A 13,876-nucleotide genomic window follows, 5' to 3' on the forward strand; every position below is an offset into this window, starting at 1 on the left:
TCAGCAAAACAAAGCATTTCACCTTTGTATTTGAACAGGAAATATGATATTTCAGTCATTTTTACTACAAACATTTTCAAAATAAAGATCAGTGGACAATCTTTTTTTTTTTTTTACTTGTCATGACAGGTGAGCCAGAGCCTGCCTTCCCTGACCGCACGTCCTTGCTACAGATATTTTTTATTCCCCCCAACAATATTGCACTTCGTGATGCACTGGTATATGCCAGGAATACAAGGCTAGACAGGTTATTTATTATTCAGCATTTTATAGATTCATTTTATAGATTCAAGATTGGTTAGTACAACAGTGCAGGTTCTCTTTTCTATGTTAGGCCGGATGTATGATTAATGATTATGAAAGCCTTGTTTGCTTATAGGGTATATAAAAAAGTGTTTGAATGAATCTTTCAGTCAATTCTGGAACAATGGAACATTCTTAAACAGAAAAAGGTAACAGCAGAAAGGTGAATAAAGGAACATGCCAAAGTGTTATTGAAGGCAAGCTGCAGTGCGACCTGCTCCACTGCAACAAAACAATCTGTTAATGAAGACGCGTTCTTCATATACCTCCCGCACACCTGGAATATCTGACCAGGTTTTAGCCTGTCCCTCTTGGCCAAATAAATAGAAAACTAAACTGAGAATAACAGACGGGAAAGGAAAGAGAAACCGCGTGTTTGTTTTGGTTCGATGGGTTGAGAGAGATACATTCCTAGGTTACGAGGACGTTAGTGTTGTCTCCGAAAGAAGTGGCAGTTCCGTGGGGATAGTGACATCGCCGACAGACGCCACGACAGGCGTCATGGTGACAGAGGCCGAAGGGGCGACGGTCGTGGAAGTGGGCAGCATGGGAGCCATGCCCTGAGGCAGGAGGGGAGTCAGCTGGGAGGGCAGCATGGTGGGCAAAGGGGGCAGAGGGGCCAGGCCAGGTATGTTCAGGGGCGCTGTCAGCGGGGGAACTGCAATGGAAAGAAAGGGGGACGTCGAGTCACATGGTCATTCAACTTTTCAAATTTTTTTTTACAGATCTAATAAGAGATGTATTTTCTTATAAGGTTTGTCTGTGTTTCTGTTCACGTCATATTTTGTCAGCCCAATTCAAGTAGCGCCAAGCAAGTTATCCCGCCATCCATCAGTTTCTGTACCTCCACCGTTGACTTAATTCACTGCTTAGGTGCAGTTCTACGTTTTTACCAAAGGAGGGTGCTTGGATACCAACATGGCCTTAATGTGTACATGTGTACATTGTTCAAATAATTAAAGATGTTTAATATTGATGGATCTATTTATTATTCAGTTGTGCTTATTTCACATTGTTTTCTGTATATTATACTATAGCTATTTTATATAAAAAGTTTTTATTTTGTGGGTTCGTATTTTGAGGCGGCATGAGTTGATCAATTGGATTTGGATTGTTTGCATTGGGAAATATTGCTTTGATTTTTATCTGATTTGGTTTTGATTAGTCTGTTGTGTCAGGATGCTGACAGGTGGAGTCATGTACCCTTGGTTCCGCCTGGCATTAAGGTGCCAGTGCTCGCTAGTGAGATGGTGCCAAGGTCCGGGAGCGTAAGGTTGAGATTGGGAAGATTGGGCAATGGAGGTAAACCAGCTGGGAGTGGCATCAAGCCTAAAAGGAAAACACAACATGCATATTAAATCACCTCACATAGTCTGTGAAGAAAAAATTGTGTCATCACTGCAAACAGTCAACTGGCATGGCGCAGTTAAACTGACCCACCCACCTGGTAGTGTGGTGGCGGGGTTGAAGGTGGCTGTGGCAGGATTGAGGGGGGCGAAGGGGCTGAGGGTCGGATTGGAGGAGGGCAGCAGGGGAACTGTGGGCAAACCTGGTGAGGGAGCCAAGAGCCACGTTTGTGAGTATTGTGACAGTTTTGTGTCCCATCAAATATAAAAAAATAAATAAAATAAAAAATGTACCCGACTCGGCCCAATTATTTCTTGCAGCATTTTCAATAAGTCTTAATGTCATGTTTTGTAGTCTGTGATCAGTGTTAAGATGGAGTAGGTCACGTGACTAGAATCAGGAAGTAAGCGCATGTTTCAGCACCGTGTTGAAAGAGAACGCCGTTCTATTCTCTCCTGCAGTTCGGCAAAACTACTACCTACATTTTGTGTTATACAAGGAATCGTTGGTATGTATCTTTGTTTAAGTTATTATGGCTCGAAATAGATCTTTTGAGTTCTGAAATTATAGTTTCTGTGATGTTAGACCAGTGCTTCTCAAATAGCGGGGCGCGTGTGACCCTGGGGAACAGGCTTTTTTTTTGGCAGTACTAGAATAAAGTGTAATTGCGCGTTTACTACAGCAGGGGGCAGTGGCGCTCTCATTGTTACTTCTGTCACGTTTGCGACAGTGCAACATTTTACGACTTACAAGACAAGTTAGGATAGTCACGGTGGGGAGGGGGGGGCGCGAATAGATTTCTTCTTGCTAGGGGGGGGCGTAACAGAAAATAATTGAGAAGCACTGTGTTAGACGATAGGATAAAAGCATGATTGAGATTTCATATCGATTTAATTCATTTAGTTCGTATGACTGATTATACAATGTGGTTTGTATTCTCCCAGTTTCACCCTTTCCCTTGTTATTAAACCTGGAGTCAACCTTCAACTTGGCCTTCAGAGTCTTGATGAGTGAAAGTGGTTGAGCTTACTGTCTTTGGATATTCAACATATTTGGAGGGCAGGATAGTGAAACAACGTCTTTGTTAGGGATTGCAAGGAGGGATATGTTAGGGTTTGCAGAATAGCTTCATCGTATGATTATGTTGGAATGTAACCTGTAATAATTTAACTAGTTTGTCCTGTCTAGACAAAATTAGTTTACCAAAGTGCTAAGATCCTTTCAACTGATTGACTAGACGCAGAGGAAGCAATCACAGTTGCTTTGTTTACAGAAAGTCGTAAAAGGCCCCCTGCTATGCTTTGATCAGCAGGGGAGCGTATCCACCCTATCCTGTGTGTTCCAACACCCCCACTTTCAACCCCACTCTGTTTCTCTCAATAAATAAGCACCTGACGAGGCCTGAGTCAGACTTCATTCGACCATCGCTGTAAGCACAGCGACGAGTGAACTCTCCGCCTGCAGGTGTCTAAAATGACTAACTTGACTCCAGTGTGGTTCTTGCAAAATAAGTAAGAGTGAGCACCACCCTAACATTTTGGTGCCGAAACCCGGGACCCTCATACCCGCCATCTGGCTGACGGAGGACGACGCGCTGTATACCGTCGACGGGCCAGCGTCCATTAGGAGGACCTGGTAACGAAAGACCTGGGAAGGAAGTTCTTCGCTGGGCCAGCATCTTAGGTCTGACTTCGTCTGACAGAGGTGGATTGACGGGGACCCGGCAGTACAGTGGACCAAGGAGACAAGTAAGTCATAGAAAAAAGCGCTGATACGGCTTTGGTTTGTCCTAGCTATGAGATACGGCTTTGGTTTGTCCAAGCTATGAGATACGGCTTTGGTTTGTCCTAGCTATGAGATACGGCTTTGGTTTGTCCTAGCTATGAGATACGGCTTTGGTTTGTCCAAGCTATGAGATACGGCTTTGGTTTGTCCAAGCTATGAGATACGGCTTTGGTTTGTCCTAGCTATGAGATACGGCTTTGGTTTGTCCTAGCTATGAGATACAGCTTTGGTTTGTCCGAGTTATGAGCTACGGCTTTGGTTTGTCCGGGCTATGAAACAGCTGGGGTTCAAGTCCCAGTGGAAGGAACGGGCTAAGAAAAAGAACAGAGCTTCTTTTGTCAGGGATACAGAACAGGGATAGGGCAAAGGTTAGAGGTCATTATACAGGTAGAAATAATCAAGGGCCCTTTCCCTTGTGAGGGAAATCAATTGGTAGGGGAGTATGCAGCACAATGGAATGATCTTGTGCAAAGAGTGAGAACTATATTTCGAAGACGAGCGAATTATGGTCATTTGGCAGGAATTAAACAGAAGCCTGGGGAAGATACTGATGATTTTCGCTTAAGATTTGAAAAAGGATCCAGGGTGCATAGTGGCATCCCATTCAATGATGCAGCTGAGAGTGCTTATCAGCAACAGCTTAAAAATGCGCTCCTTACGAATTTCCGCCCTGAAATCGGCAACTGGGTGAGGAAACATTTGGTGGAAGTAGATGTTGCAAGTATGACAACAACTATGCAATGGGCCAGACATGCTGAAAAAGTGATCAAAAGAGTCAAAAGTTCTGATGTATTTAATCTAGGCAACGATGATGATGATGATGATGATGATGATGATGATGATGACCTAAATGAAGATACAACAGGGTTCTTCCATGGGTCCCAGCGGGCCAGAGGAAGAGGTAGAGGCCAGCAAGGTCGCAGGCCACCATATAATTCGAAACCCCCATCAGATTCTGACAACTGTTGAAACTGTGGGAGACGAGGACACTTGGCAAGAGCGTGTCGTTTTGCAAGACAAAACCAATCAAGGGGTGGGGGAAGGGGCAGAGGAAAAGTCACATTTACAGCATGACAAGCTTCCTCCACTTTGACCCCTCATGCTCATGCAGAGAAAGAAGTAACAGATGTCCATATGACAGCAGAACATGTCATTGTCAGATTATTAGAACGTTTTCTAGATTATTAGAGCTCCTGTCCATACAAGAAGTATGGCAATGCTGTTGTATGCCCAATGACAAATGACCAGAGATCAAATTGTGTGTGTACACTGAAGTTAAAATTTGCAAATCAAGTGGTAAATAAATGCAACTTGCTTCGAGAAGATAAATGAAAAATTAGAATGTGCTGTCCTCGCGTGCGTGGGAGGGACTAGCTCATGATCAACCACAGGAAATGGCCAGCCTGTGACGAATCATTGGTGCTGGGATCTACCTTACGCGCGCGAGAGCTGTGCATGTGTGTTAAAATGATGAAAATTGGCTAAACTTTTAGTATAAAGAAATTTGCTAGACTGTGGTCTATCCAATTTGCACCGCAGACCAGAAACAATTGAAAGATAAGAATGAGAGGAAAAGAGAGAACTCTGTTTGCGAGCAGAAAATTGATCCACACTAGTGCATGTTAAGTAAGAAACGACAGAACATGCTTTCAGGAATTGGAAGAATCAAAATTGTGAATTTAAGACATTGACATTTAGTAGAAATAGTTGACTGGTTGTGTTATAAGATTATACAAACTTCTATATGCGAGCTGAACCTGAGAGATTGAGTTCTTCAAATTTAAAAACAATGAAAAAATCTTGATTAGTTTGCCAGCAGTTTTTTTTGTGTTGAGTTTTTTTTGGATTGGTGGATTGTTCTATCAGGAACCTTGAGTTGGAAATGGTATGTGAATGTTGTGTGGAGTGCTTGGATGAATTGGGACCAATGTGATGGAAAGACTCCTTTTTGGAGGCTGTGCGTGAGATGCAAATGAGCATTGATGACTGAATGCCTGACTGAAAGGAAAATACAGCTTAAGTGGTTGAAGTTGTTGGAGGCTACCATGGAAAATTAGTCGAGCGACTTTGAAGGAAGAGTGATTTTGAGTAGATAGGTAGATCTTTATTTGTCATTGTAACACGTACAACGAAATTTAAGTTAAATGCTAAGAAAAAAAAAAAGAAAAAAAAACAGACAAAAGAAAAGTAAAGGTTGCTTTTGGAGTGATAATTAACTAGAGAAAAAACTGGAGAACCAGTAACACATGCAGAAGATGTGTGAAGTGGGAAATTGAGAAGCGTTTTGGAAAGGAAGTCAAATTAAATGATGGACTCATATGTAGTAAAGAACACATTCTCCCAAAAAGGTTTGTCAAGGTGTGAGGCATGGGCGATGCCAAGCCTCAAAAGGGGGGAGTGAGTAGGACAGATAGTGAAAGATAGTAAAAATACAACACTTTACGACATATGGATTCTCTAACACATTTGGCGTCATGCTATTAAGTTAAGATTTTCTCGAGCTTTTCAAACTTGTGCTGTAAACAATTGGAAGATGATTGAAAAATGACTAAAGAAGCTATGAGGAAGTGCTGTACGTGTTTGGAAGGGCACGCGCTTAGGCTAATCAACATTTGTTTGACTGATCAAAGGAACCATTTGCTACAGGACTTAACATCCATTCCCCCAGCCCAGATCCGACAAAGACCAGAGAATCTCCTCTAAGACAGGAGGCAATAAATGGGATAGCCCCTGTCATAAATGATCTTTGGTTAGGGGGAATCATTAGGAAGTGCTCAAACTCTTCTCGCAAACACCCCTATCTGACCAGTTCAAAAGGGCAATAAAATTGACTACAAGAGTTGCAAAGAACAGGCGAAGAACAGTCCTTGACCCGGCATTTGCGTTTGGCGGTCGTCGATGTGGTTCCAAGACCTGCGTCGCGTCTTGAGGTTTGTCATTTGTAAAATTTGGCCGTTGTGGTCCTCCCAAACAGAAATAAATGATTTGGGCTTTTGTTGTAATTGGTTTGTGGAAGGATTGCGGGAGTTTGCGCCTCCGGTGTCTCACCTGTGCCTTCCTGCCTTCCATTGTCTCAACTGAGACTGGACTGTGGAAGGGGGAGTGTGGTATTGTGGTGTCAAAAGGCTGTGGGAGTCGGCTCCTGTGGTGTTGCACATGGACCGTTCTGTTCCATTGTCTCCACGGATGTTGGAAGGGGCACCATTGACGTCAAATGGTTCAATGGAGAAGGCCCGTTTCCTGTGGCTGGACAAGACAGGACCAACTAGTCTAGCTGGGATGGGTATGATAATGTGTCCGAGACACCTTGCTGGTCCTTTTCGCTCCCCAACGACGCTATTGACACATTACGTGAATGTGTCAAAACGGTGGGGGAGTAGAATGATTTAATCTACTGTAAGATTCAATGTTTTGTCAAATGTGATTGTTTTTGGAGTCTTAACAGGACACGTAAGAATTCAACACACAGTGATGGGAGGAGCAGAAGAAACATCTCGAATGAGCCCATCTCACATGCCGTCCGGCTGGCCGGCAAAGGAGATACGTGGTATCATCTGTCCCAGTGCGCCCCGGTGAAGGTTTCCTGCCAGGAACCAGATCCGCCATCAACAGCGTCCCCGCCCCCGGTACAAACAGAGGCAGAATAATCCTCTTCCCCCTTGGTGGCCAGGTCGTCCACCCTGAGCCACTGAAGACAACGACCACGCAGCAGATATTTCCAAGTTCTCCCCGGACGGAGCAGATCTGCGAAGGGGGTGAGAATCGTGCTCACCCTCCACCAGTGGGCGTGCCAAGCCCCCAACGGCTGAACAATCACGAGCAATTTTTATCTTGATTGATAACAGTCTGGTCGCCTAAGGCAGAGGGACCGTGTAACTCTTTTCCTGCATTTAATCTGGCCGCAGGTTTTTAAATTGGACATACTTTGGACTGGAGTATTGAGGGAAAAACCTCACTGGAAGTTATTGCTTTCATTGTATTTTCTTACTTATGTTTGATTGTTCGGGTTTGACATAATCATATGATAAAACAGGAGGGATATGTTAGGGTTTGCAGAATATCTTCATCGTATGATTATGTTGGAATGTAACCTGTAATAATTTAACGAGTTTGTCCTGTCTAGACAAAATTAGTTTACCAAAGTGCTAAGATCCTTTCAACTGATTGACTAGACGCAGAGGAAGCAATCAAAGTTGCTTTGTTTACAGAAAGTCGTAAAAGGCCACCTGCTATGCTTTGATCAGCAGGGGAGCGTCTCCACCCTATCCTGTGTGTTCCAACACCCCCACTTTCAACCCCACTCTGTTTCTCTCAATAAATAAGCACCTGACGAGGCCTGAGTCAGACTTCATTCGACCATCGCTGTAAGCACAGCGACGAGTGAACTCGCCGCCTGCAGGTGTCTAAAATGACTAACTTGACTCCAGTGTGGTTCTTGCAAAATAAGTTAGAGTGAGCACCACCCTAACAATCTTCATCTCAGAAGGCAACAAAGTTAAACGCCAAACTCAGACTATGGATGGACAAAAAGAACAGTCACTGAAGTCTAAATCTTACAAATCATGTTCTACAAAAACGTCCTCTGACAATGCTGCTGCCATGGCCCGCGCCGAAGCCGAGGCAGCGAAAGTACTCCTTTCCTTCACAGATAAAGAAATGATGAAGGCGGAAGATTCCGCCGAAACATGTCAGGTAAATGAACCTAAAACAAATTTGTTTGATATAGAAGAACCAGAGAAGTAATTGAAAAAGAAAAAACAAGATGAACCTAGTACAACTAGATAAAGAAATGGTTCTGAAAAAGGAAAAGGCACAATTAGAGGCACTCATGATGAAGTGGCTGCGGCTGAGGCCAAAGCAGAGGCTCTAGAAGCAGCGGCTAGCATCAACGGTACTGAGCGAGGTAGCAGGAAGATTCAACTCGATGAGAATCCCTTTAACCCACTGGAATGGACCAGTGAATATATCGCTCAGCAGTCCAAGGAGCATTCAACCACTGCGCTGGAAGTATATGCTCTTACCGAAACTGACCCGCTAAACATATTATCCAACCCGCCTCTGCACCTTCTCACTCAGGATGACACTAACCAGCTATACACAGAGCCCCCAGCGCCGCCACATGTACTCTCCCAGGATGAGCCTGTTCAGCTACGTACTCGGCTAACCTTGGCATCACAACCATTTTCTCAAGATGAGCCTGGACAGCGATTCACAGAGCCAACAATGGCACCACATTTCCACTCTCACGACGAGGCAAGACGGCTACACGTAGAGTTTGCATCAGCACCTTATCTTCCCCCGCAAGGTGACGATTCATATCTACGTGCAAATACCGTGCCAGGCAACTCTATTACAGCTCCACGGCCCATATCAGAGAATGGTCCGACCGATGCCAACCTCACCTATACACCAGCGAACAGACTACCAGCTCATTGGCCACAACAACATGCCCCTCTCACATCTCTTATTCCAAGAAATACACAGGGCCAACAGGGCACAAATACAGCTACACCCAGATACCGGGGTCCATCAGGTCCTACCGTGCCCAACTACACACCTCAGCGCAACCAGCACGACCAATCAGGTATCAACGACGTTGTCAGATATTTCGCACGTCGCGAGCTGGTCACTACATGTATGATTCAATTCAACGACAAGCCTGCAAGCTACAGAGCTTGGCAACTGTTCTTCCAAAACGCTGTGAGAGGACTCAATCTCACTCCCAGCGAGGAGATGGATCTACTAGTCAAGTGGCTCGGGAAAGAGTCGGGAGAGCATGCAAAGCGTATCAGGGATGTCAATGCTAATCACCCCCAACGAGGACTCCAGATGACATGGGACTGACTGGACGGATGCTACGGAGCCCCTGAAGTAGTCAAAGAGGCTCTCTTCCAACGCATCAACAATTTCCCAAAAATCACCAACAAACACTGTGCAAAGCTCCATGAGCTCAGTGACCTCTTGATGGAATTAAGACCAGCCAAGGCAGACGAAACCCTTCCAGGCCTTCAGTACCTAGACACAGAGGAATAAGTCCCCTGGTTCAAAGGCTGCCCTTTAGCCTGCAAGAGAAGTGGCGGACTAACAGATTCAGCTACAAACAACATTATGGAGTTTCATTCCCCCCCTTCGAAATTTTCGTGGACTTCATCTTTCATCAGGCTAAAATCATGAATGACCAGAGCTTCAAGGTCATTAGCCAAACGGACATTCCTGAACCAGGCAAGAACATGAAAATGCACAGACAACCCCGGCCGGGTCATACCAAAGACTATAAAAATGGGACCCATTGCCTCCCTGCTTGGCACTCAGCATTATGGGTTGGAAAAATGTCCAGATCTGGAATCTAACCGTTAGATCACCAAATGATTCCCGAGCGCGGCACCGCTGCTGCTCACTGCTCCCCTCTCCCCCAGGGGATGGATCAAAATCACATGGGGATGGGTTAAATGCAGAGGACAAATTTCACCACACCCAGATGTGTGTGTGTGAGACGATCATTGGGACTTTAACTTTTGAATCTAACAGAGGGAGATCTCAGTCCACAAGACGGACGTCGGTGCTGCGGAGCGCAGCGCTGGAGCCGAGAGCCCTGATCGCCAGTGCCCTATTCACAAAAAGCCCCACCTGTTAAGGAAATGTCGGGGTTTTTGGGAGTAACCCATAGAAGAGAGGAGAGCGTTCCTGAAAGAGCACAGAATCTGCTTTAAATGTTGCACATCTACTAAGCACATGGCCCAGGATTGCAAGTATACAGCCACATGTATTGAATACGGGAGTGGGAAACATAACTCTGCACTTCACCCTGGACCAGTATCGCAGACCAAGGAGCCAGCCAGTAGTCTGTGATCAGTGTTAAGATAGAGTAGGTCACGTGAATAGAATCAGGAAGTAAGCGCATGTTTCAGCACAATGTCGAAAGAGACCGCTGCTTGTTCTATTCTCTCCTGCAGTTCGTAATGTAACTACTACCTACATTTTGTGTTATACAAGGCATTGTTGGTATGTATCTTTAAGTTATTATGGATCAAAATAGATTTTTGAGTTCTGAAATTACAGTTTCTGTGATGTTAGACGATAGGATAAAAGCATGATTGAGATTTCATATCGATTTAATTCATTTAGTTCATATGACTGATTATGCAATGTGGTTTGAATTCTCCCAGTTTCACCCTTTCCCTTGTTATTAAACCAGGAGTCAACCTTCAACCTGGCCTAGTGGTTGACCTTACCGTCTTCGGATATTCAACATATTCGGAGGGCAGGATACATAACATAGATTACAATGTTGGTGTTATGATCACATGAAATACAAGACGTACCGGTCTGCAGTTCGCTCGGCATGGTGGGCGGGGCTGTACTGATTGACAGGCCTGACAGCGAGTCTTCGAGGCCAGAGGGGATAGTGGGGGCAGTAGGAGGCGGGGTCACTGCTGATAACTGGACCTGGGCAAAAAGTTCTTCATTTTCACAGCTGCTAAAAGATATTGTAGAAGTGGAATGTTGACATTATAAACCTCAGTGAATCCATCCTTCAACGGACTGACGGGCCCTCCAGAAGCATTCCCTGGAAAGCTGAACTTCTTTCCCTCCTCAAAAGGTCGTGTTGGAATCCTGTGCAGGTATCCATAGCCAATCCCGCATCCAAGGCTGTGGTGGAGAGAAAATGAACAAAGATGATATTTTAAGTCAAATGTTGACATTCTGTCAGTGATGCCTACAGACCTCAAGCACTAATAATCTACCAATAGAAAAAAAAAAAATCTGGTCGACAAGAAAAATCTTTACTACCATGAAATAGTCGCTGATGGAAAAATAAAAAGTTATTATTATTACTACTACTACTACAACTAACGCACAAGTATTTGTTGGTGTCTAATATGTGCATTTCCCGGATTCATTTGACTTTGGCCATGTGGTTTTATCACCATGATTTCTCCTCCAATTATACTCTAACAGCAACCATGAGTGAGGCCCTTAAGCAAAAAGAACAATTGCATTTTACTGCTGCTGCTACTTTAATTAAATGACTAATAATAGCTTCCCAAAGCATCGTCTTGAAGTACAAATCCCCAAAGGACACAACCATAAATGAGATGGATTGTTGTATATTCCTGCTTGGAAAGCTCGCTCTAACTAACATTAGCGATAAACAGACTAATTACCTCCTTGGTTTGTTTGTTACTCGCCCAGTTGAAGATGTTTCTTCTAATTGGAACCATGATCCCAAGACTAACTTCAAGTAAAGAAAACATTGCACAGCTTCGTGCTGACGAATCTGTGCGATCATTATAGTTTTTTTAATATACACAGAAAATTTTACAATATCGCTAAGGACTAAAAATGGACATTATGTTCTTTTTCAAGGAAAGGTGAATATCTTTAATATTACCTTCCCTCTCCTCCCCAGACACTGTTGGGTGTAATGACCACCTCTCTGCAGTTGTCAGTATCTGTGTTGTACACGTAGAGCTTCAGTCCCTTCCCCTCGTGGCTCTCGATCAATGAGAACAAGTCCTCGGACTGCGCAGGAAAGACAATCAATTAACACGACCGGGTAAAAGAGGACAAACACAGGTTCATGCATTGATAGCCCACCTCATTCATAACAGTGTCGGCTCCAATGATGTAGTCAGTGTGTGGTCTCAAACCAGCGAGAGCTGCGGGTGAATTTGGCTCCACTTCCTAGGAAGTGTGCAGCAAGTGAGCGTTGGGCGACAGCTGCGAGAGTGAGGTTTACATACCAGCACGTGCCAGACGTTCTCATTGGCACCTTCAAAGCTGCAGAAGCGAATGGAGACCCCGAGCAAACCCTGACCACCCCACAGGTTGCTGGGTGTGACTGTGGACTCCCTCAGCTCCAAAGTCTTTGAGGAGTAAACTAACATCTTGGCTGGTTTCTCCACACTGGCTTTCAGAAGGTCCTTCAAGGTGTCATTGTCTTTGTTCTGTGGACCAAAAGTCATACAGAAGAAGCAATTAGGTAAGTGTTCATCCTATTATATTAGCTAATTACAGACAACTGTTTTTTTTTTTTAGTTTGAATTTCCAGTTGTGAGCACATTCTACAGTTGACTTACCAGGCGGGTGTTGTTGATGGAGACAATGAAGTCAAAAAAAGGTTCCAGTCCTGCTCGGTGACCTGGGGAATTCTCCTGAACCTGCAAGACAAAGAGTAGGGATGCCCAATATACTATCAATCTCTGGATTGTTTGTGGAAAGTACAAAACACATGATCTCAGTCTTCCGGGGAATAATAAAGATATCGAGTGGGATCTAATTGCTTGCATTGCTTTATTTCTGTCAATGCATAGGAATGCCAAAATTTGCATTTAGCTCACGATGTTAAAATTAAGAGAATGGGAAAATTCACAACAAATGCGGTGCACACACGTTTTAAATATCCCTCGCTGCACAGATAAAGAGTCCACACATCATACAACGAGAGCATTCTGCAAACCATTGTGGCAGGTGCCATTCGCTGCAGCCGCATAGCATGTAGCATTTAGCAACTTATTGCTTTATTTTACAGGTTGCCACTTGTAGGCGCAAACCGAAAGCATCCCATACACACGACAACGTTGCATGTGTGATTTGTCTTTCTCCGCCACATTGGTCCGACATGACACTCATCTTACTAGTCAACACAGTACTGGAAAATTAGCAATGCTAGGCTACGTGCTAGAAGCAGGATATCACTAAGGAATCAGGATATGCATGCAAATAACTCACACGGAGGACGTGGTAGCCCTCTGAGCCACCGCCAGGTATCTCCACACTCTGCGATCCTCCCATGATAACGCTTACTTAGGGTTTTGCAAGCTAAGTCTGAGGAACGATAGGTACCCGACTACTTGTACAGACCGGGTACACGTCGTCAAATGGGTAGTCATCCGCTACGCATGCGCTGTTACGTGGCAGGAAATATTTGCGTCCGAAGAAGCATGTACATTATTTGTATAGAATTTAGGTTTAAGATATTTCAATAGATATGTTTCTACTATAGTATACATTTATTTTAGATATATTCTGACAGTTTATTTTGAGATTTGTTTTAGATATATTCTGACATTTTAGGCTCTGATGCAAGCACCATCAGTTACACCACATATTTATTGGTTACACCAAATGAGAGAAATCCACACAAATTCGACTTTATTTATATTCATAAATGTTTCCTCAACATGGCATATTTACGAATTTTTAATTAACACTAAATATTAAATATCACAATTTTCTGAAGAGATTCGGTATTTGACAGAAATCTATGAACGTTTTAGCTTAGAGTCACTAACTGAAGTTTACAACTATTGTCTTTTCACTTCAAAATAGAAGTCCAATGTTTATGGCTGTGATGCCTTGACATTTACTACGTTTAAACTGCTGAATCAAAAATGTTTGGAGTTATTTTGGAATATCAAGACATAAACTCCACCACTAG

The 13,876-nt window shown here is 43.9% G+C and overlaps 1 protein-coding gene and 1 long non-coding RNA gene across 2 annotated transcripts; one reads left to right on the top strand and one right to left on the bottom strand.

Annotated features, from left to right (window-relative positions):
- Positions 1-232: 232 nt before the first annotated feature.
- LOC133166048 (Golgi reassembly-stacking protein 2-like) lies at positions 233-13,330 on the bottom strand. Its single transcript, XM_061296030.1, has 10 exons — positions 13,168-13,330; positions 12,516-12,596; positions 12,180-12,383; positions 12,034-12,120; positions 11,828-11,958; positions 10,953-11,085; positions 10,758-10,881; positions 1,748-1,852; positions 1,507-1,632; positions 233-961 (listed from the first exon to the last, which is right to left on the bottom strand). Exons 1-10 carry the CDS (start codon positions 13,228-13,230, stop codon positions 720-722), a joined length of 1,296 nt encoding a protein of 431 aa, XP_061152014.1. The 5' UTR covers positions 13,231-13,330; the 3' UTR covers positions 233-719.
- LOC133166050 (uncharacterized) lies at positions 2,059-7,851 on the top strand. Its single transcript, XR_009717687.1, has 2 exons — positions 2,059-2,158; positions 6,872-7,851. It is a non-coding gene; the product is annotated as an uncharacterized LOC133166050 (long non-coding RNA).
- Positions 13,331-13,876: the final 546 nt, after the last annotated feature.

Source organism: Syngnathus typhle, linkage group LG13, assembly GCF_033458585.1.
Source record: "Syngnathus typhle isolate RoL2023-S1 ecotype Sweden linkage group LG13, RoL_Styp_1.0, whole genome shotgun sequence".
Lineage (NCBI taxonomy): Eukaryota > Metazoa > Chordata > Actinopteri > Syngnathiformes > Syngnathidae > Syngnathus > Syngnathus typhle.

Excerpts from the sequence above, each read along its gene's own strand:
- LOC133166048 (XM_061296030.1), bottom strand. The coding sequence starts at position 13,230 with ATGGGAGGATCGCAGAGTGTGGAGATACCTGGCGGTGGCTCAGAGGGC. Across the intron at positions 12,384-12,515 it reads CCATCAACAACACCCGCCTG|AACAAAGACAATGACACCTT; the intron begins GTAAGTCAACTG and ends TTTGGTCCACAG. Across the intron at positions 1,633-1,747 it reads CCCCGCCACCACACTACCAG|GCTTGATGCCACTCCCAGCT; the intron begins GTGGGTGGGTCA and ends TTTTCCTTTTAG.